The sequence below is a fragment of the Doryrhamphus excisus genome, chromosome 12 (genome assembly GCF_030265055.1).
Source record: "Doryrhamphus excisus isolate RoL2022-K1 chromosome 12, RoL_Dexc_1.0, whole genome shotgun sequence".
Lineage (NCBI taxonomy): Eukaryota > Metazoa > Chordata > Actinopteri > Syngnathiformes > Syngnathidae > Doryrhamphus > Doryrhamphus excisus.
In genome coordinates this window covers 251,132-279,039 of record NC_080477.1, presented here as the reverse complement: position 1 = coordinate 279,039, position 27,908 = coordinate 251,132, and the positions used below count along the sequence as shown (strand labels likewise).

Here is a 27,908-nt window from a genome sequence, read left to right as displayed (position 1 = left end):
AGGTCACGTGATGAACGCCATCAACCATCTTCTGAACAGCTGAAGATGAAGTCCTTGGTCTGTCAGGAAGTGGAGCCCCTGCAGCAGATATGAATGCAGATGAATATGAAACAGCATCTCCAGCCCGTCGTCATGCGGGAGGTCAGCACGACAGGAACAGGAAGGCCAGTCTTTTCATCGGCGTGAGGTTTTCCACAGACCTGGAACTTGACCTGGACCTGGACTTGGTGTAGGACAATGCTGGCCTGCACTGGCATTCGGGACACGGGGGCTCATGCGGTCCGGTCCTGGGGTCACCGGCGATGTTGAGAAGGGCTGTGCCGTCACATTGTGAGGCTCCTCCCTTTGTGGGAGGAGCCAGCTTGTGTAAGGAGTTTTAGTCTGTGGGAGGAGTTACTCTGTGGAAAAGGAGTCAATGGGTCTTTGTGGGAGGAGTCAGTCTGTGTGGAAGGAATGAATTAGAAATGAATGAACGCTGTGTGGGAGGAGTTTGTGTATGATGTCATCCAGGAAGTCTGACCTTCATTTTGTCTATTTTTATTTCAGTTTTAGCAAAATGAACAGAAACGTAAAAAAACAAATAAAATAAACTGCTGCAAGCCGACGTGCACTCACACGCACGCACACGTGCACTCACACGCACGCACACGTGCACTCACACGCACGCACGCACACACTCACTGCAGCGGAGCATGAATAAGTTATCCTCATATGTACATTTCCTGGCGGTGGGCGTGGTCACTCGGCTGCGTTTGAGCCCGAATCTGAGGAAGAGAAAAAAAGGGTTTGATGGAGACAAGGAGCGCCAGGGACACGGCGCCGTGCACCGACGGCGTGCACTTACTCTTGCCGTCGCACGCCACGATCTTGACCTTGTCCACCTCAACGAGATCGGTGACCTCTCTGAACTTCACATCATTCAGCACGAACGTCCAGACGTTGTCGCAGAAGCGATACGTGTTCAAAGATCCCTGAGAGACCAACAAACACACACAGCCGTCAGCACCCGGGCTGGGATTGACCGCTCGCGGCTCGGCGGCCCAGATAAGGATCAGGGCTCACCTTGAAGTTGACTCTGTTACGGACTCTGTTGGCCAGCGCGGTGTTGATGGCTTTGTCGAACTGGAGCAGGACTTGCAGGGCCAGCTGAGGGGTGATCTGCTGGGTCTTGACACGCACAGGTAGGTTACCTTACTGCTTCAAACTGTTGATTTTGGTTAATACTTGGGTTGTTTATATGGTTTATATTTCTATATTGTGTATTTTGTACTGCTTAACTGTTTCTGTACTCTTGCTGCTGTGCAATGCAAATTTCCCCACTGAGGGACGAAGAAAGGCTCATCTTAATCTTAATCTTCATGCACCAGCCTCTCTACTGCCTACTAGCTTACCTCATCATAGAAATAGAAATATAAATATTAGTCAACGTATTCTCCATAATCACGCTGCCTGGAAGCTGAACGTTGACGATGGAGGATGGTGAGGCGCCGAAATGACCTTTGACAATATTGGAAGCATTTCCTGATAACATTGTTAAGCGCAGCCTGTCAAAAGTGTCAATTTGCTGTAAAGCACCCAACTAGAGAGCTACCCCGCCGATGTTTGACTACACTCATGGAAGCTAACTCGCATTAGCGGTGAGTCACCTGAATGAGCTCATCCAGGCTCTCCTGTAGGCTGTTTCCCAGGGTGGTGTTCCTGTACAGCTGGTACGCCATGTCGGAAGCTGCGGGAGCCACAAAAAACCAAATAAATAAACGCCAACGTTATGCTAACGACGCTAAGCAGCCAATTCGTTTCCCTGCACACCAAAAGCTAGCAAACAAATAGGCGGAGCCTAGCTGTTTTTCTTCTTCTAGCTTCGCTCGTCGCAATCGCGAGCGCCGCCTGGTGGGCGGGAGTGTGTAATGCTCGCCGTGACGTCACAGCACCACAGCAGTTTGACGTTGAAATGCCGCTTCTCTTGAGCAATGCCCGCCTTCATGAAACGCTAAAAGCGCTTTGGCCTGAATTTGACATCAAAATAGCAACATGAAAATATATAGCAGGTTGATGTAGTACTTTTGTTATGTTCGTTGTACTTGTGCAGTTAACACAATGTCCACCAGGTGCCAGCAAACAGCAACCAATCAAACCGTTTCGACTTGGCTGTTAAAAAATATTATTGTACTGAACATATATCATTAAATCAATAAAGCCTTAACCAAGCGTACTGATTTTGTAAACTACAAGAGGCCGAGTATTCATTTTGTCAACTTTGAGAGACCACAGTCTTCAGTATGCCAAGTATGCATGTCTTTTTGAACCACAGCTGCAGTCAAGCCAGCGGAATAATAATACAAGTAGCTAAAAACATAAATGATCTTTTTTTTAAAAAGCAGTAGAAACGGAGCATCCCTTGATGGAGAATTTAAATTCACTTCTGCTGCTCGTGTTCAGACAACCTTGCTGAGCTGGCAGGAGCGTCGCCACCCTCGCTCAAGATGAGCTGATTATTCCCTCTGTGTGCAGCGGGAAGCCAGAGAGATTCCAGGTCATCCCGTGTGATACAACTCAATTCAATTTGTTGGGACTGGGATTTATGGGATGCGGCGCTCGCCAGGAGGACGGATAGAAGATCGCTGCGGCTCAATTAAAGACAGCAGCAATGCCAAGCTTCCAGTAATGAGGTTTTATGTGGCGCTTGTTAGCTAGCTAATGAACTTTTCAAACTGGCAGCACCACGCTCGCTTTGTTTGTTGTTGGTTCGTGTGTAAACAAAAGCAAAGACTTAAAGCTCGTCAATGTTTGGCAAATAACAATTATCATTATCAGTCATGGCAACCATCTAAAAATTCAACGTCTGTCGATGTCATGAGTGACACATGGAAACTAGTTAAGGAACTCACCTGACTAATGTTTCGTGATGCTAACACTTTGAATGAACTAGTCTTCACTGAAGCTAACTTCCTCACCTAACTCATACGACTGCTGACAACCTAGTTAACTAGTCAAACACGTTTATCTCCTTTGTTTTCAGTTAAGCTAACCTATTTGACTAGCTCAATTGAAACTATTGAACTAACTAGTCTCCTGTGGCATCGACTCAACTAACTCGTCTTATCGATGCTAACCCAATGAGCTAACTAGACTCCAGTGAAACTAACCTCAATTATGCTAACCTACGGAATCATTTTTAGGTATTCATCAAGTCTTCATTTCATCCTATTTCAATAACTAGTTTTCAATAAGTTGCATTCAATTAACTAGTCTTCATTGACAAGCTAACCCACCGAATTAACTCATCCTCAACGAAGCTAAGCCGTTGAACTAAGCTAACCTATTGAATGTACTAGTTGTCAATAAAGCTAACCTACTGAACTAAGCTAACCTATTGAATGTACTAGTTGTCAATAAAGCTAACCTACTGAACTAAGCTAACCTATTGAATGTACTAGTTGTCAATAAAGCTAACCTACTGAACTAAGTAAGCTAACCTATTGAATGTACTAGTTGTCAATAAAGCTAACCTACTGAACTAAGCTAACCTATCGAATGTACTAGTTGTCAATAAAGCTAACCTACTGAACTAAGCTAACCTATCGAATGTACTGGTTGTCAATAAAGCTAACCTACTGAACTAAGCTAACCTATCGAATGTACTAGTTGTCAATAAAGCTAACCTACTGAACTAAGCTAACCTATCGAATGTACTAGTTGTCAATAAAGCTAACCTACTGAACTAAGCTAACCTATTGAATGTACTAGTTGTCAATAAAGCTAACCTACTGAACTAAGTAAGCTAACCTTTTGAATGTACTAGTTGTCAATAAAGCTAACCTACTGAACTAAGTACGCTAACCTTTTGAATGTACTAGTTGTCAATAAAGCTAACCTACTGAACTAAGCTAACCTATTGAATGTACTAGTTGTCAATAAAGCTAACCTACTGAACTAAGCTAACCTATTGAATGTACTAGTTGTCAATAAAGCTAACCTACTGAACTAAGCTAACCTATTGAATGTACTAGTTGTCAATAAAGCTAACTTACTGAACTAAGCTAACCTATCGAATGTACTAGTTGTCAATAAAGCTAACCTACTGAACTAAGCTAACCTATTGAATGTACTGGTTGTCAATAAAGCTAACCTACTGAACTAAGCTAACCTATCGAATGTACTAGTTGTCAATAAAGCTAACCTACTGAACTAAGCTAACCTATCGAATGTACTAGTTGTCAATAAAGCTAACCTACTGAACTAAGCTAACCTATTGAATGTACTAGTTGTCAATAAAGCTAACCTACTGAACTAAGTAAGCTAACCTTTTGAATGTACTAGTTGTCAATAAAGCTAACCTACTGAACTAAGTACGCTAACCTTTTGAATGTACTAGTTGTCAATAAAGCTAACCTACTGAACTAAGCTAACCTATTGAATGTACTAGTTGTCAATAAAGCTAACCTACTGAACTAAGCTAACCTATTGAATGTACTAGTTGTCAATAAAGCTAACCTACTGAACTAAGCTAACCTATTGAATGTACTAGTTGTCAATAAAGCTAACTTACTGAACTAAGCTAACCTATCGAATGTACTAGTTGTCAATAAAGCTAACCTACTGAACTAAGCTAACCTATTGAATGTACTAGTTGTCAATAAAGCTAACCTACTGAACTAAGCTAACCTATTGAATGTACTGGTTGTCAATAAAGCTAACCTACTGAACTAAGCTAACCTATCGAATGTACTAGTTGTCAATAAAGCTAACCTACTGAACTAAGCTAACCTATCGAATGTACTAGTTGTCAATAAAGCTAACCTACTGAGCTAAGCTAACCTATTGAATGTACTAGTTGTCAATAAAGCTAACCTACTGAACTAAGTAAGCTAACCTATTGAATGTACTAGTTGTCAATAAAGCTAACCTACTGAACTAAGCTAACCTATCGAATGTACTAGTTGTCAATAAAGCTAATCTACTGAACTAAGCTAATGTATTGAATTACTTGAACTAACTCATTTTCAATGAAGTTAGCATAATGAACTAAGTTAACCAATTGAATTGACTAGTTGTCAGTTAAGCTAACCTACCGAACTAACGTTTTTCTTCAACGAAGTTAGCATAATGAAGTAAGCTAACGTATTGAATGGATTTGTTTCCAGTGAAGCTGACCTACAGAAGCAGCCAGACTTCAAAGACGCTACCCCGCGTACCTTTGGGCCATGGGAGGAAGTAGTAGGGAGAAAAGCCTCACAGAAAGTTCCAGAAGCTTTTTGTTGTGTCAAAGATCATTAATGTTGCCAAAGATCGTTAATGCAAGCGTTTTGATGGTCAAGTGGTCACATGATTGCCAGCCCTCGTTAGTGTCAGTAACGGTGAAAGTGGCTTCTTTAATGATGCCGCAATTAGCCGGTCAGTGATGCGAATGACATTATTATTATTTAGGTCGTTATGCTAATTAGGCACGTCAAACATTGCATTCATCTGTCTTACTTTTGGAAAGTCTCCAGTCTGGTTTTTACAACCTAACGTTTTAATGACCAAGAGACCAGTAAGAACCAAACACGGCCAGGCGGTCTGCTGGCAAACAGGAAATGCTAACAAGGCTGATTAGAAGAACGAAGATGGAACGGTCAAAGATCTCCTTAAATGAAAATCAAGAAAGTTTTGGAGACGATGAAGTCCAAATCCTCTGCAAACACATTCACATCCTCTGTGGGATTAGAGCACACGCCTCTGGAATCAATCAGTTGTTGTCGGTCCCTGAATGCACCGTGTCCTCTTTGAACAAAGACGTCATTCGACACGCAATATATACTACATTGTATACACATATGCAGTATATACGTATATAAGTACTATATAACCTGAGGATGAGACCCAATGATGAGTGATTGACAGGCAACACGTGCACCGTTCTCCTCTTCGTCTAACCCCGCCCCTCCTTCCACGGGCCTATGAGTAGCCAAGTCGACCCGCCCCCCTCCCTTGGCACCCTCCCAACTCGATGACTTCCAGAGGCGCGCCACTCGTGGCACAGTCTTCCCGCCAAGAGAGCCCGGGGTGAGCACGTCGGGCAGGGGGCTCCAGAGGGGGGCGTCGGCCGTCATGCCCCGACCGTGCAGGAGCGCGTACGGCGAGCACAAGCCCCCCTACTCGTACATCAGCCTGACGGCCATGGCCATCCAAAGCAGCCCGGAGAAGATGCTCCCGCTGAGCGCCATCTACAAGTTCATCATGGACCACTTCCCCTTCTACCGCAGCAACACCAGGCGGTGGCAGAACTCCTTGCGTCACAACCTGTCCTTCAACGACTGCTTCGTCAAGATGCCTCGCAGGGCAGAGCAGCCCGGCAAGGGCGGCCTGTGGGCGCTGCACCCCCTCTGCGGGGACATGTTCCACAACGGCAGCTTCCTGCGCCGCCGGAAGCGCTTCAAAGCGGCCCAGCCCGTCGTAGCCGTGCGCGCGCAGCCGCCCTTCAAGCACCCCTTCGCCATCGAGAGCCTCATCCGGACACCTGAGCCCGGGCGCGCCCCCGCACCCCCGCCGCCACCGCTCCCTGACTGGCCACCCCGCGTGCCCGCCACCCCTGCGACGCCCGCGAGCTTTCTCCTTCCACGGTCTCACTCCGGTCACGTGCTTCCCGCCGTCCCGGTGCCCGTTAAAGCGACGCACGGGCTGCTGCATGTCCCCGCTTTCCTGGGGGGCGGTCCCCCGCAGCCCCCTTTCAGCCGAGGCGGCCCCCCTCTGTGCACGCTGCAGGTGGACGTGCACTAAACGACTTCTTCGCTGGACAACAGGTTGACCTCTGACCTTGCTCACTTCCACATGAACTTCAACCTCACGCTGCCGCTTTGCTAACGCTAACGTTTGCATCCACGGAGTCATGATGGGACTTCAATTGTAATTCAGCCATCGACTTCTTTGTCCGCTCATTGGTTCTTCACGTCCTTGTGCGTTCATTTGTTCCTTCGCAGCTCCTTTGATGGGACGGACGGTGAATTCAACGCACGCCGTCGTGTTGATGTCGTTGATTTGATTCGTTTGTGGTGGTTTGCCAAATAAAGCTGAAACAACGCCGTTTGATGTCTCGTTATCAATTTGGTGGGGAATGAACATTTCATTGACAGAGATCAGCGCACACCCTGCTTGTTACCGTGACGACAGGACAATAGATGAAAGTAACACGATGATCGGCAAGTTAGCGTTGACTCGCGCCATCATCATTTACGTCACGTTTGACCCGACAAACAGCTTAATAATAATAATTATAATAAGAGTTAATGGTGAAATAAATCCTGCCTGCAGGCGACCTTCACACTTCACAACATCATAAAGCAACACACACACACACTCACACACACACACACACACACACACACACTCACACACACGCACACACACACACACACTTCACCAACCAACATCTTTTTTTTCACTGTGATAGAACAAACATTTCAGTCTAGTTCAAAGACTTGTGTCACTTTTTTATTTAAGAATCCAACAGGACCGTGGTGTCCCACAAGGATCGGTGCTTGGTCCTCTTCTGTTCAATATTTACATGCTGCCGCTCGGCAACATCATCGGCAAAGCTTTCACTGTTATGCCCACGACACTCAGCTGTCGCTGAACACATTGGGGTCATCATCCTCATTGTCACTAGACCGCCATGAGATGTGTTCAGGGACACTCCAACATCAGCCATGTGTGTGTGGTCCGAATAAACATAAAAACAGTACGTCGATATTCTTACCTCACCTTCGATATTCTTACCACTCGCTAACGTGGAAGCGCATTTTGCTGCAATTAAGCATGCTCGAAAATCCCAGAAAATACATCTACACTCAAACTTGGTGATGTCGTGTCTTTGAACGCAACCCCTCAATGCTGGAAATAACGAACACAATAACTTTACTTTGCGAGGTTTGTCGTAATATGACGCAATCGTGACCTGTCATTTATCTTTCTGTTCATCAAATACAATAAAAATAGGCATATTTCACACATATTTGCAAATGATCATTAATTAATTTCAACGCTGTGATTAATTACAATTTGTAATTATTTCACAGCCCAATTTTCCATAATATCAACTTATTAGCTTTATTTTGTGTGGTTTGTTATAATATTACGACTAAAAACAAACCAAAACATATTTATATTTTAAGTCAATGCAAGAAAACTAACTTTATTTTTCCCATAATATGGCAACTTTTTTCATAACCTCATTTTTTTTCTTCATTTTACACCTTTTTTTAAACATCTATTTTTCTTAGGCTTTGTTCGCTTACAACTTTTTTTACCTTCAAATTTGGTTTATTTGAAACATCTGCAGATTTTTTTCCACTTTTGCTGTTTTTTTTTTTCTTGTAAGAATGTGCCACAGCCACGGTGCATAAATGGCCCCTGGGACGCACTTTGGACACCCCTGCAAGTGATTCTAGGGTGATGTGTGCGGCTTTCCCCGCCTCCTCTGTGTCAACCAATGAGCTTCTTGTTTACTTCTGACTTGTGTGATCCACGAGCTCAACTTAGGGACTCTTGGTGACGAGTCTTTGTCTCCAAGTGTCGTCCTTTGTTGTCTTTGGATTTTAATGAACAATTTGATTTCATTAAGCGCGCGCACACACACACACACACACACACACATACACACACACACATACACACACATACACACACACACACACACACACACACATACACACACACACACACACACACACATACACACACACACACACACACACACACACTGGGCATAATGGCTGTGCACAGCAAAGCACATATTAGCATTAGCGATAGCATGGAAGCGTGGAGCATTAGTCGGTGACTCCAATTATTGTGAGGAGGCGGCGGTCATAAAGGGAAGTGGGCGGTGACCTCCGTTTGACTTATCATTGAGTGATGAACATGTTAGCCTGACATCACTGCTAGCTAAGCAAATAGAGTCACACTCAAGCACGCGGTCAGCATTTGCTTTTCTCTTCTTGTTTCACTTGAACTTTTGTCACCGCAAAGCTGATGATCGACCTCATCTTCATCCACGCACTGCAACGTCCACGCCGTCCACGCCGTCCACGCCGTCCACGCCGTCATGGCGGTGACCTGACTACCATCGAGACCAACCTAACTGGGAATTCATCATTTATCCACCTCAACAGTCCTCCTCTTCATAGTACTAACAGTCCTAGTCGTAACAGTCTTTGTCCTAACAGTCCTAGTCCTAAAAGTCTTTGTCCTAACAGTCCTAGTCCTAAAAGTCTTTGTCCTAACAGTCCTAGTCCTAAAAGTCTTTGTCCTAACAGTCCTAGTCCTAAAAGTCTTTGTCCTAACAGTCCTAGTCCTAAAAGTCTTTGTCCTAACAGTCCTAGTCGTAACAGTCTTTGTCCTAACAGTCCTAGTCCTAAAAGTCTTTGTCCTAACAGTCTTAGTCGTAACAGTCTTTGTCCTAACAGTCCTAGTCCTAAAAGTCTTTGTCCTAACAGTCTTAGTCGTAACAGTCTTTGTCCTAACAGTCCTAGTCGTAACAGTCTTTGTCCTAACAGTCCTCATCTTTACACTCATCTTCCCAACAGTCCGTAACAGTCCATGTGTACCAGTCTTTGTCCTAACAGTCTAACAGTCTTTGCCCTAGCGGTTCTAGCCCTAAGAGTCCTCCTTCCAACACTCGTCTTCCTAACAGACCTTGTCCTCACAGTCCTCGCCCTAATGGTCTTCATCCTAAGAGTCCCCATCCCAACAGTCCTTGTCCTAGTAGTCTTTGTTGCAACTGTCCTCACAATAACAACGGACCTATGATCCTAACAGTTCTACGAGTCCTTGTCCTAACAGTCTCATGGTCCTCAGTCCCAGTCCTTATAGTTCTAGCAGGTTTGAGTCCTCACAATAACAACGGACCTATGATCCTAACAGTCCCTGTTCTACAAGTCCTCAGTCCCAGTCCTTATAGTTCTAGCAGGTCTCATACTAACAGTGTGAATGTTAATAAAATAAAGTTTTCTTGTTAGAGTTTGTGTTGTTTGTGTGAAATGTTAATAAAATAAAGTTTTCTTGTTAGAGTTCGTGTTGTTTGTGTAAATGTTAATAAAATAAAGTTTTCTTGTTAGAGTTCGTGTTGTTTGTGTGAATGTTAATGAAATAAAGTTTTCTTGTTAGAGTTTGTGTTGTTTGTGTGAAATGTTAATAAAATAAAGTTTTCTTGTTAGAGTTCGTGTTGTTTGTGTGAATGTTAATGAAATAAAGTTTTCTTGTTAGAGTTTGTGTTGTTTGTGTGAATGTTAATGAAATAAAGTTTTCTTGTTAGAGTTTGTGTTGTTTGTGTGAAATGTTAATAAAATAAAGTTTTCTCGTTAGCGTTCATGTTGTTTGCGTGACACGTCAAATAAATGGAGGCAAACGATGAAAACGCTCTAAACGTCTCCAAGCTGGCGGATGAAAGCCCAAGGTGTCGTTTCTTCGTTTCTTCGTTTCTTCGCTGTTTGCCGAGCAGAAGAAAGGTTTCTAGGAAGCGTGGCACCAAAAACAAGCAGGCCGCCCGACTCCGCCATCACAGCCCCACGCCGCGGGCCTCCAACTCGTCAGCGAGGAGCCGCGATTGTCAGACGTGAATGCGACGCCTCATTTGCATATTCTTTGTGCCGCACGACGACGAGCGGCGGAAACCAAACTTCTGATGACGTCGGAACAGGAAGCCTGGTTTGTTTGTCGAGACTTCCCGCCAGCGCTTTGCCGCTTTCACAAATGTTCGTTTGAGACCCGCCTCTGTCAACAACACGCACACGCGCACGCGCACACACACACACACGACAAAGCAAAGTCAAAGTTTTGTGAGCGTCTCTGCTGCCCTCTGGTGGTCACGTGTTGCTATCGAGCAAAAGGCAGGAGAGGATTGAACTTTTATTGCTTCAAGCTGCTCACAAAGCGCGACGCATTGTGGGAAATGACGTCGTGGTGGCGCACAGAGGCATTGTGGGTAACGTCTTGATAGGCAGCCCCTGATGTCAGTCGTCGCCTCCACACAGCGAGAGCAGAGCCGTCTGGTAGTCTCCCTTGGTGTGGTCCTGGAAGCACAGGGTCACCGTGAGGATGACCAATGATGAAGGTCATAATGATGAGCGTGATAGCCATGAGAATGAGAGCCAGACTGAGGATGACGAGGACCAGGACGCGGCTGAGGTCGGTGATGGGATGAGGAAAAGCACGACAAGGATGGTGAGGCAGATGAGAATGAAAAGGAAAACGAGAACGAGGATGATGAGGATCAACGAGAATGAGGATGCAGATGAGAATGATGATGGGATGAGAAAAGGAGAATATAGTATATAGGTATAAGGATGATGATTAGGATGACAATGATGACTAAAATAAGAGTGAGGATGAGGATAAGGATGAGGGTGAGGGTGATGGTCTGATGAAGATGATGAGGGTTGGTATGAGTGCAAAGGGATGAGGAGAATGAGTATAAGAATGATGAGGAGGACAGCGATGAGGGTGATAGGGATGAGAAAGAGTAAGAATGAGGATGATACGTTCGCAAAGGAGAAGGAAGAGAATGATGAGGATCGGAAGAATGAGAATGAGGATGTGATGAGAAGGACGATGAGTATGAGCAGGATGGGATGAGGACAATGAGTATGTGTATGAGGATGATGACAAGGGCACGGGTGACCATGAGCGAGAACAAGGATGCAGATGAGAATGATGATATGAGGACGATGAATATGAGGATGGGATGAGGAGAATGATTTGGATAATAATTAGGATGATTGATAGTGATGAGAATGAGACTAAACTGAGAGCGAAGATAAGAACGTGGATGAGGATGATAGTGATTCGAATGAGAATGCGAATGAGAACGATGATGGGCTGAGGAGGATACAATGATGAGAATGAGGAGGAGGATGAGAATAAGACAAGAATGAGATTGAGTGGGATAAGGATGCAGATGATGATGGTGTGATGAGGAGCATGAGGAGGAAAATGGACGAGGAGAATGAGTATAAGGATGACGAGGATGACAAGGGTGAGGATGATAGGGATGAAAATGAGGATGTGAATGAGGATGATGATGCGGTGAGGAAGAAGGGCATGAGGAGGGTGAGTATAGCAATGAGGATGAGAATGAGATCGAGTAGGGTAAGGATGCAGATGATGATGATGATGATGATGTGATGAGGAGAATGAGTATAAGGATGACGAGGATGACAAGGGTGAGGATGATAGGGATGAAAATGAGGATGTGAATGAGGATGATGATGCAGTGAGGAAGAAGGGCATGAGGAGGGTGAGTATAGCAATGATGAGAATGAGGATGAGAATGAGAATGAGACACGACTGAGATTGAGTGGGGTAAGGATGCAGATGACGATGATGATGGTGTGACGAGGAGCATGGAGTGAGGAGTGTGAGGATGGGAATGAGGATGGGAATGAGGATGGGAATGAGGATGGGAATGAGGATGGCAGGGATGAGGATGATTGGTACGAGAATGAGAATGAGAATGAGACTAGAATGACGAGAAGGACGAGAGCGAGAGGCGGCCGCACGTACGGCGATGGTCCGGTACAGAGAGCGTCCATATTGCTTCTTGAACTGGCTTCTGATCTTCATCAGGTCCACTTGACAACGAGACACCAGGATGCGAGTCAGCACCTTCTCCTTGGCACTTTTACCCTGAGGTCACACAAAGGTCACACGCTGAGGCTACGCCAACATGGCGGCACGGGCGTGGCGTCTCGCGTTACCTTCATGGCCTCGTTGAGTCTGGTGGCGAAGTACAGCTGCTTGTTCTCCAAACACTCCACTGTCAACACAGTTCACCTTTGACCCTCGCTGCTCCGTCCGTGGGCCTCACATGCTAACCGCTAGCTACGCTATACCACAACACTGCTAACAGATGCAAACAATGCTATGCTAACGTGCTAAGAAATGATGGAGTACCGAGTGTCAGGAAAGACTTTTCCAGGTCGCCTTTGACTTCCTTCCTGATGCTCTCCTTCAAGTCGTACGGACTGTAGCGCTTGTAGCGCTCAAACACTGGAACGCACGCACACGCACACGTACGCACACACGCACACGCACGCACACGCACGCACACGCACACGCACATTGGCACATTGTTCATGATCATAGCGTGTGGTGATTGATGGCCTGTCAGTCACCTCTCTGCAGGTGGGGGACGCTCCTCTGGGTCATGATGGAAATCCAGGTGGACACGTCAGTTCCTTTGCGCTTCACGCCAGCTTCGTAGAGACTCTGAATATCAGCCAAAGGTTATGATGGAGAGTCCATGGATTGATTGATGGATTAACATTCGCCAACAAACCCACTTTGGCGTCGTCGTCAATCTTCTCATAATCCACCACGTTGGACGGATCGTCTCGTCTGGTCTGAGGGCCAAAGGTTTTGTCAGATCAGATGTTTCACACTATCATTATCGTCAGTGAAGGTAAACCGTGAGGAACCTGAACGAGAGCCAGCAGCAGCTTAGCCAAGTCTCCCGACGTGTCTCCTGCCACGTCTTTGTCCAGCTCCTTCTTAAACACTGTCGCCATAGCAACACATTCGTGAGGCAGGTTTCAACATGGCGCGCCGTCACTGACAGGCTAGCTGATGCTAACTAATGCTGGCTGCTTAAATCAATGCTAGTTGATGCTAAGTGATGGTAGTTGCTTCTATAAATGCTAGTTGATGCTAATCGATGGTAGTTGCTTCTATAAATGCTAGCTGATGCTAACTAATGCTAGCTGCTTAAATCAATGCTAGTTGATGCTAATTGATGGTAGTTGCTTCTATAAATGCTAGCTGATGCTAATCGATGGTAGTTGCTTCTATAAATGCTAGCTGATGCTAATCGATGGTAGTTGCTTCTATAAATGCTAGCTGATGCTAAGTGACATTCATCGATGTTAGCAGCATCTATCAATGCTAGGTGATGCTAACTAATGCTAGCTGCTTAAATCAATGCTAGTTGATGCTAATTGATGGTAGTTGCTTCTATAAATGCTAGCTGATGCTAATCGATGGTAGTTGCTTCTATAAATGCTAGCTGATGCTAATCGATGGTAGTTGCTTCTATAAATGCTAGCTGATGCTAATCGATGGTAGTTGCTTCTATAAATGCTAGCTGATGCTAATCGATGGTAGTTGCTTCTATAAATGCTAGCTGATGCTAAGTGACATTCATCGATGTTAGCAGCATCTATCAATGCTAGGTGATGCTAACTAATGCTAGCTGCTTAAATCAATGCTAGTTGATGCTAATTGATGGTAGTTGCTTCTATAAATGCTAGCTGATGCTAATCGATGGTAGTTGCTTCTATAAATGCTAGCTGATGCTAACTAATGCTAGCTGCTTAAATTAATGCTAGTTGATGCTAATCGATGGCAGTTGCTTCTATAAATGCTAGCTGATGCTAATCGATGGTAGTTGCTTCTATAAATGCTAGCTGATGCTAATCGATGGTAGTTGCTTCTATAAATGCTAGCTGATGCTAAGTGACATTCATCGATGTTAGCAGCATCTATCAATGCTAGGTGATGCTAACTAATGCTAGCTGCTTAAATCAATGCTAGTTGATGCTAATTGATGGTAGTTGCTTCTATAAATGCTAGCTGATGCTAATCGATGGTAGTTGCTTCTATAAATGCTAGCTGATGCTAACTAATGCTAGCTGCTTAAATTAATGCTAGTTGATGCTAATTGATGGTAGTTGCTTCTATAAATGCTAGTTGATGCTAATCGATGGTAGTTGCTTCTATAAATGCTAGCTGATGCTAATCGATGATAGTTGCTTCTATAAATGCTAGCTGATGCTAAGTGACATTCATCGATGTTAGCAGCATCTATCAATGCTAGCTGATGCTAACTAATGCTAGCTGCTTAAATTAATGCTAGTTGATGCTAATTGATGGTAGTTGCTTCTATAAATGCTAGTTGATGCTAATCGATGGTAGTTGCTTCTATAAATGCTAGCTGATGCTAATCGATGATAGTTGCTTCTATAAATGCTAGCTGATGCTAAGTGACATTCATCGATGTTAGCAGCATCTATCAATGCTAGCTGATGCTAACTAATGCTAGCTGCTTAAATTAATGCTAGTTGATGCTAATTGATGGTAGTTGCTTCTATAAATGCTAGTTGATGCTAATCGATGGTAGTTGCTTCTATAAATGCTAGCTGATGCTAATCGATGATAGTTGCTTCTATAAATGCTAGCTGATGCTAAGTGACATTCATCGATGTTAGCAGCATCTATCAATGCTAGCTGATGCTAAATGATGCTAGTTGCTTGTATAAATGCTAGCTAATGCTCAGGTGATCGATGCTAGCATGTCCACTGATGTAAACAAACGTCTGTGTTGTATTTTGTATTTCGCTACACACTTTCTCGGTAAACTTTTTTGATGTGGGCGAGTTCCTCGTTGTTTCTGGAGCAGACAATCTCGATGAGAGTCTCCTCGTCGGTTCCCAGACCCTGCATGAGAAGAAGGAGTCTCAGTGTTTGGTGTTTCTCCTTTTCTGTCTGATGGTCCCACGGTCAGTAACGGCCAGGTCCACCTTCATGGAGGCTTTGAGCTCGAAGGCGTCGTACTGGGTGGGGCTCTTCATCAGGCCCAGCATCAGTGCCTCCAAAGATCCAGACAGCGCCCCCTTCAGGGCCACCACGAGGTCCTGCAAATCACGATGACAACGATGATGATGTCACATGTACGACGGCAGAACCACGCTGGAGACGTCTAGAACCTTCTTGGCGAGGCGCTCGTACTCAAAGGCGATCTCTCGCCGCTGCTCATACGTTCTCCTGGTCAGGATGTCAACGATGGTTTGCTCGTCCACTCCTGTGGACAAGATGGCATCGTCTTTGTGGACGCACCGACAGGGCAGCTATTTCTGCAACATTCCGGCACCTTCTCATCCCACCTTTGACTCTGAGGGCCGCATCCAAGCGTGCGGCATCTTGGGCCGGGTCAAAGTCCCTGAGCGGAACCACGGTGGGAAAGGTGGGCTCAGCTTCCTGCAGAGACGCGGGAGAACGTTCCAGAAAGCACGTGACACGCTTGTGGGAACGCGGTCCTGCGTGACGTCGTCACTCACCCCGCCGTGCGCCAGCGTCAGCTGACCCAGAAACTCAGACACCAGCGCCATGTGACCTGCGGGCGGGACGCGATCACGTGACCGATGGTGTATCTGATCAACACCTGCTAGCGTAGCTCTTCGTGTAGCATAATGTCCCACTCTCAATGGCCCTGTGATTGACAGGTCATCTGGGATAGGCTCCGCCCCATCACCAGACATTCCAGAAAATGTCATGCAAAGTAGTCTTCAGGTGGGTGTGTTTGCTTTATGGAGCTGGACATGCCAACGGTGGGTGTGGCAGCAGATAAGACTCGCGGCCTTCACAATAAAAGCACCGCCATGAGACAGATGAGCGGACCTTGGAGCCACCATGAGACGGTCCTAGCAGGCTTTCATCAAACGACAGAAAGACCGCTACAGTATTGGCCCCGATCTGGTAGCATCTAGCTGTTAGCATCTAGCTGTTAGCATCTAGCTGTTAGCATCACGCCTAGTTCTTAGCTTTCAGCGCTTAGCTCTTAGTGGCCAGCTCTTTGCATCGCTCCGTTGTCATTTAGCCGCCATGTTGACTGGAAACACCAAGCTTCAGTTTGGCTTAGGCTCCGCCCCCTCAGCCGTTACAGAAAAGTTTCCCTCAAGTGATGATCATGCTGAGAAGACGTGCTCTTACCTTCACGCACACAGGAACTTCAAGGAGAGCGAAGTTGTGTGTGTGTGCCCTTTAAATACTAGCGCACGCACACACACACACACCCACACACACACACACACACACACACACACACACACCTATGTGAGTCAGCCCCCAGTACTTTGACACCTGGACGCTTATTGGCGACCCCCCCCCCTCCCGCTCCCCCCCCGAGTGTCACTTCAGGCAGCCAATCAGCTGCTGAGCTGGCGCGGCGTTGCCATGCCAACACAACCTTTGTTTTTCAGGCTCATCAAAATAGTTTTGCTGTAATCTGGTGACCTTTGACCCGCAGCCTCTCCCGCTTCAGTCTGCGATGTGCGGCTAATTATTAGCTCTGGGCTGGTCTCCACCCGGGGGGGCTGATGACATCATCACCATGTCACTTCCTGTTTCAGTTTGGTGGATGCTCACCACCCTCCTGTAGCCGCTAATCCCCTGCGATCCATATCTAAGCCCTCTCAGGTCTACGTGCACTTCCAAAGTCCAGGAAGTCCTTCAGGGGTCAGCTAGACCTCCAAGGCCTCCAGCTAGACTTGGAAAGTCCAGGTCGTGTGGTAAGATTCGAGCTCGGGACGCCTCCCAGGAGGATGCTGGGTCAGGACCACTGAGCGACTCAGGTAGGACCAGACTCACATTCTTAGTCCAAAACTGGATAGTGGTCTTGTTTTTGAGTCCGTATGTGATCATGCCTTCCAAAAATAGCACATCTGTAAACACGTTGTCCACGTTAGCATTATAGTCACGTACATCATACTCAAGTACTACAACAATAGTAGTAATACACAGACAAAACGGTGAGCTACCACATGAAGATATGCTTCTTATAACTCGGCAGACTGCAATAGGTGAAGAGGATTAAGGTGCTGAGGTAAGATTAAGATGAAGATGAAGGTCCCTAATTGGATGTGACGTGATCTAAATACCATTCAATGTGTACAAGTACACGCTAAATACTCACTGCTTCTACAATTGAACTGCGTTTCATTTACATGTTGAAAGATGACATAGAAAACATGGAAGGCCCGCCTCCTTGACCCCCATTGGATGTTGACAGACCAAGACCCCGCCCCCCCCCCCAATGATGCAGTTTAGTTTGTACTTGTTGACTTTCAGAGTAAAAGTCGTCACTATGATCAACTGGATGCTCAAAATCGCTCCTCGGCCCCCCGAGCCGCACCCTCGGAGGACCCAGGAGCAGGAATGGGGCACTGCCCCGCCCCCTGCTGCTGCCCCGCCCCCTGCTGCTGCCCCGCCCCCTGCTGCTGGCCCCATAACGGTAATTGTTGTGTTTGTACGCGTGGTGGCTGTTGTGTGTGCGTCAGAGAGACCCTGCAGGACCAGGAAGAACCCTCCCAAAGACGGACAAATGTTGACCTTTGTTTTCTCAGGAGAGGACGGTGAACGTCCAGGAAGTGGAGTCCTCGGGCAGCAGGTGAGCTGATGATTAACTTTATCGAAAGGTCAGGACAAATGATGACTGAACTGGATTTCAGTTAGCAAAGAGTGTCGCACGCTAAGCTAACTGCGCCACATCCTGTGACAGGGTGATGTCATGGATCAAAGACAGCATGGAGAAGGTCGTTCCTCAACCCGAAGCGCATGCCGCTTCCAAGATGGCCACCCTGGAACAGACGGAAGGCGCTCCTTCCGCTAAACGTAAAACTTAACTCCATTTAACTCGAAGTGCTGTGTTACTATATTTATCTTTTCTTGGGCCCGCCCCTTAGCCGAAGCACCGCCCACTGACGTCCAACAGTAAGTTTTCAATGACGTCTCACATCATAGCATCAACGCAAAATAAATTCACGTAACGACGTCATATGACAGGACCTCCCCGCAAGAGACAGAGACGCCGCCAAAGTACGTGAAGCGTACGTGTCGCCGATTGATGATGTCATCATTCACACTAAGCATCCTTGCTCTCCTCCTGACAGGATGATGGGATGGATTGTGGGCGGCCTGGGTCGCATGTTGCCACAGCCGCCACTCAAGCAGGTCGCGACAGTACCGGTATCATATTTCCACGTTGTGACATCATCTCACGTTAAATCCTCTTTGCTCACGCAGGACGCAGATGGCGGCGGCCATCACAGTGAGTGAAACGTGCTTGTTGTCTTTACGATGCCACACATTGAAGAAACATCTAATCCTCTAGCTGGGGGTTAGCAGGCACGGCTAGTAGCTAGCTGATGAACATCCGTTCATTCATTTTCTACCGCTTAGCCTCGCCAGGGTGGCGGGGGTGCTGGAGCCTATCCCAGCTGTCTTGGGGCGAGAGGCGGGGTACACCCTGGACTGGTGGCCAGCCAATCACAGGGCACATATAGACAAACAACCATTCACACTCACATTCATACCTATGGACAATTTGGAGTGGCTAATTAACCTAGCATGTTTTTGGAATGTGGGAGGAAACCGGAGTACCCGGAGAAAACCCACGCATGCACGGGGAGAACATGCAAACTCCACACAGAGATGGCCGAGGGTGGAATTGAACCCTGGTCTCCTAGCTGTGAGGTCTGCACGCTAACCACTCTACCACCGTGCAGCCCGCTGATGAACATATTCGACTATTTAGCGGCTAACAGGCACGCCTAGCAAGGAGCCGGCGAGCGTAGGATTAATTGAGCTTATCAGATGTTTGTCTTGATTGACAGGTGTCGCTGTCGTTGGGCTGTAACCGGGCTGCTCTTCTCCTTCTGTTTCAGGGGGAAGCCCAGCAGAACCCCTTAAATAAAAGGAGAAGGCGGCCCAGGACAGGGACTGGCGTGACAACAACATCTTAACTTAACCAGAAATAAAGTAACTGACACAAATTGTGTTTGTGTCTGTTTTTTCATTTGAATTAATTACTAATTATTCATTGGAATTAATTACTAATTATTAATTGGAATTAATTACTAATTATTAATTGGAATTAATTACTAATTATTAATTGGAATTAATTACTAATTATTCATTGGAATTAATTACTAATTATTAATTGGAATTAATTACTAATTATTAATTGGAATTAATTACTAATTATTAATTGGAATTAATTACCCAGAATCCCCAAATATCCAAAATCCTAAACAAATTGACCGTTTGTGGGATGTCAGGAGCCAAAAGTCAAACCAACGTAGGGCTGTCATGTTAGAGTCCATACAGGAGAATACAGGAAGTCCATGTTGATGAGCATAACCCGCATACCCCCCCCCCCCCCCCCCCCCCCCCCATCTTGCCACTTGCAGCCATTCAGGAGAAGAGCGAGCTGGTATTACTGGACCTGGAAGAGCAGGCGGAGAAGGAAACCGACATGGAGAACCAGAAGTCCTTGGACGTGAAAGAGGTCTGGAGAGACGTGTTGGACATGTTGGTCCGTCGGAAACGGTGGACCCTGAACGCAACCTAACTGCTAACTGCTAACATTCGTCCGTTTGTTCATTCATTCTATCCTTCTTTCATCCATTCATTCCTTTGTTCATTCATCCTATCCTTCTTTCATCCATTCATTCCTTTGTTCATTCATTCTATCCTTCTTTCATCCATTCATTCTATCCTTCTTTCATCCATTCATTCTATCCTTCTTTCATCCATTCATTCTATCCTTCTTTCATCCATTCATTCCTTTGTTCATTCATTCTATCCTTCTTTCATCCATTCATTCTATCTTATTCCTTTGTTCATTCATTCTATCCTTCTTTCATCCATTCATTCCTTTGTTCATTCATTCTATCCTTCTTCCATCCATTCATTCTATCTTATTCTTTTGTTCATTCATTCTATCCTTCTTTCATCCATTCCTTTGTTCATTCATTCTATCCTTCTTTCATCCATTCATTCCTTTGTTCATTCATTCTATCCTTCTTTCATCCATTCATTCTATCTTATTCCTTTGTTCATTCATTCTATCCTTCTTTCATCCATTCATTCCTTTGTTCATTCATTCTATCCTTCTTTCATCCATTCATTCTATCTTATTCTTTTGTTCATTCATTCTATCCTTCTTTCATCCATTCATTCCTTTGTTCATTCATTCTATCCTTCTTTCATCCATTCATTCGTTTGTTCATTCATTCTATCCTTCTTTCATCCATTCATTCCTTTGTTCATTCATCCTATCCTTCTTTCATCCATTCATTCCTTTGTTCATTCATTCTATCCTTCTTTCATCCATTCATTTGTTGGTTTGTTGACCAAGTAGACCAAAGCAGAACAACCAAACGTGAGCCAGTACACTTAGACTAGCTAGTAGACTTAGGCTAGACCAGACTAACAAACAGCCTGGATAACAAGTGGACTGAGAGTCCTGGTCTTGCAGGTCGGAGATGAGCATTTGATTCCGTTGATGGAGGAGATCAAGAAGGAAGCAGGCCAGGTGATCCTGGCGCACATGGAGGGAAGGTCGGTCCTGGTTTGCGTTCTAGTCTTGTAGCTCTGGTCCAGTTTGACCACATACATTGGTCAAACTGGACCCCCCCCCCCCCCCCCAGACTGCAGCAGCAGCGTCTGGAAGCGGCTCGTATGGCGGAGGAGATGGCGAGGAGGGCGGCACGGGAGGCGGTCCGACAGCTGGAGGTGGAGCACTCGGCCAAGATTGTCATCGAGTCGCTGCCGGAGTCCATTGAGCAGTGAGTCGGGATGGGTCCTCCTGAACGGGCGCAGGAGCATCGTATGATCATCAACGCTGACTTTGGGACTCGTCCTGTCCACAGACTTCCAAACATCCTGGAGGAGGAAAATGAGGATGAGCCAGAGTGAGTAGACGAGCTGACAAGGTCATGTGACCTGGATCAAGGATTGAAGCCGTAACATCCACGTTCCTACACGAGGCTCCACAGGTGGCCTGAAGGTGGCGCTCTCAGCTCAGTCCAGCCCCAGGAAGCCACTTTGGCGACTGACGGGAAAGAGGGCGGTGTCCACAGAGGAGCGCACACGTCGTCCAATCAGGTGGGCGATCTAAGACGATCCCGATTGGCTCAGGAATCAAACCACAGCGTCTTTTGTTGCAGGTCCCAACTGGAGTAGACGTTGCAAATGAAGGTGACAACCTTAGTTAAATGAGTCACATGGTACGCTGTAGTGCAGTGTTGCCATGGCGACATACGCTTCCTGCTTTTGCCCCTCTTAAGTTGCCCCTCTTAAGTTGCCCCTCTTAAGTTGCCCCTCTTAAGTTGCCCCTCTTAAATTGCCCCTCTTAAATTGCCCCTCTTAAGTTGCCCCTCTTAAGTTGCCCCTCTTAAGTTGCCCCTCTTAAGTTACCCCTCTTAAGTTGCCCCTCTTAAGTTGCCCCTCTTAAGTTGCCTCCAAGTCACATGATCTGACGCCACTAATGCTCAGTCGCCAACTAGCTCCCATCATGCACCACTGCACGCTGCCACAGTTGCTCACACGGATCTGATCCAGCAGTTCTGCTCCTGCAAGTTGGAAAATGTTTAACGCTTCCCGAGATCATCACGCCGCCCAGCGATGCCCCCCCACCGAAGCACAGGTGACAATTCCCAGCTGGAAGAGCTGGAAGAGCATTGGGGCGGCTTTCAAACGTCCTGTGTTTCTTCAGAGAGACTCTTGGCGGCTCAGAGGACGAGGACGAGCGGGGGAAGGGCGGACTCAAGTCCTGGTCCAGTCAAGGCGACCTGCTGACGGCCGAGTGAGTGGGATCTATTTCTTTCTGCATTCCCGTACATCCGTATTTATTTGCCATTTGTTCCAGTGCGCGTCCGCCCTCAGCAGCCAGCGTCGGCAGCGTGGTGGTCCAGGACCGCCTGAGTGAGCTGGTGCGGCTCTTCAAAGGTCGCACGGAACGGCAAAAAGACCGCCTGGTTGACCCGGATGAGTCGGAGCAGGAAAGCCCCACAGCCTGTAGGTCTGGAACAAGGAAAGCTGCCGTCGCACCGGAATGACGATCCCTGTAACCTTGTCATCCTCCCGCCAGCTCCTAGTAAAGCTCCTCCTCCTCCTCCTCCACCTCCTCCACCGCCTCCACCTGCAGAGGACAAGATGGCTTCCCTTGCCACAGGCACAGAGGAAGAAGATGCGGGGTTCCAGTTTGAACTTCTAGGATATCCTGTCAAAATTCCCAAACTTCCCCCTGTGCCAAAGTGGCTTCAAGGCATGGCGGCGTTCCGCTTCCCTTCGAGCATCGACCCTTTCACCGGTAGCACGGATTCCTTTTAACAGCAGATGTTTGACTAGCCATCCCAGGACAACTTCCTGTCTCCGTTTTCAGATCTGATCTACGTGGTGTGGCTGTTCTTCGTGGTGGCGGCGTGGAACTGGAACGTGTGGTTAATCCCAGTCCGCTGGGCCTTTCCCTACCAGAGCGCAGAGAACATCCACCTATGGCTTCTGGCGGACTACATCTGCGACCTCATCTACGTCACGGACATCCTGGTCTTCCAGCCCCGCCTACAGTTTGTCCGCGGGGGTGACATCGTGGTCAGTGACTCTGAAGGACAACTTGTCTACTTCCTGCTACGTCTTCTCAACCCTCATCTGGAATCTTCTGTTTCAGTGCGACAAAAAAGCCATGAGAGAAAACTACATGACCACGGAGCGCTTTAAGGTGGGACCACCCTAGGACCACTCTAGACCCACCCTGACAGCAGCCAGAAGAGTTCTAGAATCCATCTAGCTCCAGTCTCCATGTTGTCCAGATGGATGTCATCAGTCTGTTTCCCATGGAGGTCTTCTACTACTTCACGGGGGTCAACTCTCTGCTCAGATTCCCTCGTCTGCTCAAGGTTTCTTTCCACCTTTTCTTGTCTTTGATTGGAGCCCAGACCTGGGTCAGGTCACTGACCCAAGTGAGGTGTTTGGTTCTCAGTACCAGGTGTTCTTCGAATTCAACGACAGAATGGAGGCGGTGATGAAGAAGGCGTACATCTACAGGTTAGATCAAGTGGTCCGGTAAACCATAACCTTTACCTTCAAGTCGTCAAACCAACAAGCAGGACGTAGCTGGACAGGAAGTAGCGAGACGGGCGCAATGCCTGAACTTGTTTCCATCATGCTAGGCTAACATTATTAGCAAGGTCATCTGTGTAGCAACTCCCCGCGTTAGCATCAGCTGGATTAGAAGTCTCCCCCATCAGGGTGATCCGGACCTCCACCTACCTGCTGTACTCGCTGCACATCAACGCGTGTCTCTTCTACTGGGGGTCCGACTACGAAGGCCTGGGCTCCACCAAGTGGGTCTATGACGGGAAAGGGAACGCGTAAGAAAACATCACGACACATGCGGCTAGGTTTAGCTGTTAGCATGTACATATAGCATCACATCCACGTGTGTCCAGGTACATCCGCTGTTACTACTTCGCCGTCAAGACCTTAATCACCATCGGAGGCCTGCCGGACCCGACCACCGTCTTCGAGATCTGCTTCCAGCTCATCAACTACTTTGTTGGCGTCTTCGCTTTTTCCATCATGATCGGACAAGTGGGTCAAACAGAAACCCCCTGGTGTCCTCGGTGGGAGCAGACTTGGACTGTTGGATGTGTTCTAGATGAGGGACGTGGTCGGAGCTGCCACGGCCGGGGAGAACTACTACCGAGCCTGCATGGACAGCACCATCAAGTACATGAACTCCTACAACATCCCCCAGGAGGTCCAGAACCGCATCAAGACCTGGTACGACTACACCTGGCAGAGCCAAGGAATGCTGGGTAAGAAAGAGCCGGACGGCAAACGTGGAATGTACGTGCCTCACGTTGCGTGTGCGTGTAGACGAGCAGGAGCTGCTGGTGCAGCTTCCCGCCAAAATGAGACTGGACATCGCTGTGGATGTCAATTACGCAATCGTCAGCAAGGTGGCGCTGTTCCAGGTAACACGCACGCACGCACACACAGGAAGTGGCGTGCTTCTTCAATGTGGTGTCCTTCAGGGTTGTGACCGTCAGATGGTGTTTGACATGCTGACACGACTGAAGTCGGTGGTCTACCTACCAGGAGACTTCGTGTGCAAGAAGGCAAGCGTGCACGTCTTCACATCTCCAATAAGACTGACCTTGGATGACAACTTCATGCGTGGGCTGTATGTGCTGCTGCCCCGCAGGGGGAGATCGGCAGGGAGATGTACATCATCAAACAGGGGGAGGTCCAAGTGGTGGGTGGTCCAGACCTTCAGACGGTTTTTGTGACCATCAGAGCTGGATCTGTCTTTGGAGAGATCAGGTTCATCAACAGCACATCAACACTGAACTACACAAAAACAACACAAAGTACAGTGTGGCCGCATAAATAGGAAGAACCGAGGATGACAGGAAGTACGGGTGCATGCCAACAGGAAGTACAGTAGAAAAGCCACTTCCCCCTGGCCATCAGACTGCTCAATGCCAAATAAGCCCCTCTAACAACTTTTCATTATTATTATTATTCATTCTAAATTATTTGTACAAATGACTCTTTACACTGTACACTGTTGTTCATATTTGATGTCATCTATTTATTCTCCACATTATTATTATTATTTATTATTATACGGGAGCCAGGCAACAACATTTTGTTAGCAATTTCATTGCTGTGTTATTGTGCAATGAAGGAAATCCATCCAACCATCCATCCAACCATCCATCCATCCATCCATCCAACCATCCATTCACCCATCCATCCATCCATCCAACCATCCATCCACCCATCCACCCATCCACCCATCCACCCATCCATCCATCCAACCATCCATCCAACCATCCATCCATCCATCCATCCAACCATCCATTCACCCATCCATCCATCCATCCAACCATCCATTCACCCATCCATCCATCCATCCAACCATCCAGCCATCCATCCAACCATCCATCCATCCATCCATCCATCCAACCATCCACCCATCCATCCAACCATCCAGCCATCCATCCATCCATCCATCCATCCAACCATCCAGCCATCCATCCAACCATCCATCCATCCATCCAACCATCCACCCATCCATCCAACCATCCAGCCATCCATCCATCCATCCAACCATCCAGCCATCCATCCAACCATCCATCCACCCATCCATCCAACCATCCATCCATCCATCCATCCATCCATCCAACCGTCCACCCGTCCATCCAACCATCCATCCGTCATCCAGCCATCCATCCATCCATCCATCCATCCATCCAACCATCCATCCATCCACCCATCCACCCATCCAACCATCCATCCAACCATCCATCCAACCATCCACCCATCCAACCATCCATCCGTCATCCAGCCATCCATCCATCCAACCATCCAGCCATCCATCCAACCATCCATCCACCCATCCATCCATCCAACCACCCATCCATCCATCCAACCATCCATCCATCCATCCATCCATCCATCCACCCATCCATCCATCCGTCATCCATCCACCCATCCATCCATCCATCCAACCATCCATCCATCCATCCAACCATCCATCCATCCATCCATCCATCCATCCAACCATCCATCCATCCATCCATCCATCCAACCATCCATCCAACCATCCATCCATCCATCCACCCATCCAACCATCCATCCATCCACCCATCCATCCAACCATCCATCCATCCAACCATCCATCCAACCATCCATCCATCCATCCACCCATCCAACCATCCATCCATCCATCCATCCGTCATCCAGCCATCCATCCATCCATCCACCCATCCATCCATCCATCCGTCATCCAGCCATCCATCCATCCATCCACCCATCCATCCGTCATCCATCCATCCAACCATCCATCCATCCATCCACCCATCCATCCATCCATCCATCCATCCATCCAGCCATCCATCCATCCATCCATCCACCCATCCATCCAACCATCCATCCATCCACCCATCCATCCATCCATCCATCCATCCATCCAGCCATCCATCCATCAACAGGAAATACTGGTGCAATCAAAATACTGGTCAACCAGAAGTCCAATAGTATGCCAACATGAAGTAGAATAAAATGACACCAGGAAGTACAGGAGAATGACCACGACTAATTTGTTTGGAACCTTGATTGGTTAGTTTGTTGGCAGGGGGCGGAGGAAACAGACGCACTGCCAACGTGAAGGCGCACGGATTCGCCAACCTATTCATTCTGGATAAAAAGGACCTCGCTGAGATCCTGGTCCACTATCCAGAATCCCAGAAACTTCTTCGCAGGAAGGCCAAGTAAGTGTCGGTGCGATGAAATGACGGCGTCCAGCAGGTGAGCTTCATCAGCCGTTTCTTGTGTCTTCTGGCGGCCATGATCAGGACCATGCTGACCAAGGACAAGAAGCCTGATGAAAAGGAACAAGGCAAAGATGAGGCCGAGGTCATCCCGGCCCGACCCGACACGCCCAAAATGTTCAAGGCGGCGTTGAAGGTGACGCAGCAGGCGGGAATGGAGGGAACCTTCGCCAAGCTGAAGAAGAGCTACAAGGATTCTGATGGCGAGGTAGGCCATGATGGACATCAGGGACCACACACACGTTCACACACTTCCATGCTTGCAGGGTCCGCCTGCATCCTCGCCAATGCATCAGCACCTGGCGGAGACCGCTGACACCTCGCTGGTCATTACAATGACATCACAAAGGGAAGGGGAGGAGCTTCTCTCAGTGGAGGGTCAGGAAGTGGATGGGGAGAAGACGGTGGAGGAGGGCGGAGTGCACAGGAAGTAAAAGCCTTCCCAGAATTCCTTTCAAATTCCTCCAGACAAGATCAGTGGCTGTGACCACATAATTACTCTTAAAGGGAAAAAAACGTTTGTTCAACTTTAAAGTTGCTAAAAGCTACAAAATGGACGTGTGGCTCACGTTCACGTTTCATTACCCAGCTTTGATACCAGGATCATTCATCCTCGGAGAAGCGGAGAGGCTCGGCTTCAGAGGTTAAACATACCTTAGCCACACTGCCAGTTATGCTAGCAGAATGCTAATAAACATTAGCTATTTCAGTATGTGCTGATAAAGATACAATGTTAGCCAAGTTAGAAAAAGGCTCAAGAAATGTAAGATAGTACAAAAGAAACTGACAAATTGGATTGGCACGTTAGCAGTGAATGCTAATGCTTTTCCAAGACATTGAAACATGCTTGACCAGGGATGAATAAAACTAACATTTTGGTAGTCTTGTTGGTTAACAATGACCCCCCCCCCCCCCCCCCCCCATTAAACGTATCTTCCTTCAGAAACACGTTCACTGTGACTGCTTATTGTGTTTACTATT

The 27,908-nt window shown here is 47.1% G+C and overlaps 4 protein-coding genes across 9 annotated transcripts; 2 read left to right on the top strand and 2 right to left on the bottom strand.

Annotated features, from left to right (window-relative positions):
• Positions 1-489: 489 nt before the first annotated feature.
• gtf2a2 (general transcription factor IIA, 2) lies at positions 490-1,858 on the bottom strand. The gene is made up of 4 exons (XM_058088427.1): positions 1,647-1,858; positions 1,063-1,167; positions 845-971; positions 490-764 (listed from the first exon to the last, which is right to left on the bottom strand). The coding sequence occupies exons 1-4, from the start codon at positions 1,716-1,718 to the stop codon at positions 739-741; spliced, it is 330 nt and encodes a 109-aa protein (XP_057944410.1). The 5' UTR covers positions 1,719-1,858; the 3' UTR covers positions 490-738.
• A 4,232-nt stretch (positions 1,859-6,090) lies between these two features.
• Positions 6,091-6,759, top strand: LOC131139839 (forkhead box protein B1-like). The gene has a single exon (XM_058089765.1). The coding sequence runs from the start codon at positions 6,091-6,093 to the stop codon at positions 6,757-6,759; it is 669 nt and encodes a 222-aa protein (XP_057945748.1).
• Positions 6,760-10,823: 4,064 nt separating this feature from the next.
• On the bottom strand, positions 10,824-16,836 carry anxa2b (annexin A2b). The gene is made up of 13 exons (XM_058088412.1): positions 16,735-16,836; positions 16,083-16,138; positions 15,909-16,002; positions 15,732-15,826; positions 15,546-15,659; positions 15,372-15,462; positions 13,449-13,528; positions 13,314-13,373; positions 13,146-13,239; positions 12,925-13,020; positions 12,729-12,787; positions 12,535-12,657; positions 10,824-11,045 (listed from the first exon to the last, which is right to left on the bottom strand). Exons 2-13 carry the CDS (start codon positions 16,131-16,133, stop codon positions 10,986-10,988), a joined length of 1,017 nt encoding a protein of 338 aa, XP_057944395.1. The 5' UTR covers positions 16,134-16,138; positions 16,735-16,836; the 3' UTR covers positions 10,824-10,985.
• Positions 15,071-27,873, top strand: cngb1a (cyclic nucleotide gated channel subunit beta 1a). Of its 6 annotated transcripts, none has more exons than XM_058088380.1 (31): positions 15,088-17,375; positions 17,872-18,034; positions 18,147-18,190; positions 18,302-18,414; positions 18,486-18,513; positions 18,586-18,618; positions 18,693-18,753; positions 18,826-18,850; positions 19,992-20,089; positions 21,062-21,144; positions 21,234-21,371; positions 21,456-21,497; positions 21,573-21,690; positions 21,753-21,783; positions 22,147-22,231; positions 22,301-22,390; positions 22,454-22,602; positions 22,676-22,897; positions 22,970-23,178; positions 23,255-23,305; positions 23,397-23,483; positions 23,567-23,631; positions 23,835-23,957; positions 24,036-24,177; positions 24,245-24,404; positions 24,466-24,563; positions 24,624-24,707; positions 24,794-24,912; positions 26,721-26,867; positions 26,952-27,135; positions 27,194-27,873. In XM_058088380.1, the coding sequence occupies exons 2-31, from the start codon at positions 17,888-17,890 to the stop codon at positions 27,359-27,361; spliced, it is 3,144 nt and encodes a 1,047-aa protein (XP_057944363.1). In that variant the 5' UTR covers positions 15,088-17,375; positions 17,872-17,887; the 3' UTR covers positions 27,362-27,873. The 6 variants fall into 6 exon arrangements, 5 of the variants coding, with proteins under 5 accessions (XP_057944367.1, XP_057944365.1, XP_057944363.1 ...); XM_058088381.1 differs by having other exon boundaries at positions 15,092-17,375; positions 22,150-22,231; XR_009132188.1 differs by lacking the exon at positions 27,194-27,873 and having other exon boundaries at positions 15,073-17,375; positions 26,732-26,867; positions 26,952-27,100.
• The last annotated feature ends 35 nt before the right edge of the window (positions 27,874-27,908 follow it).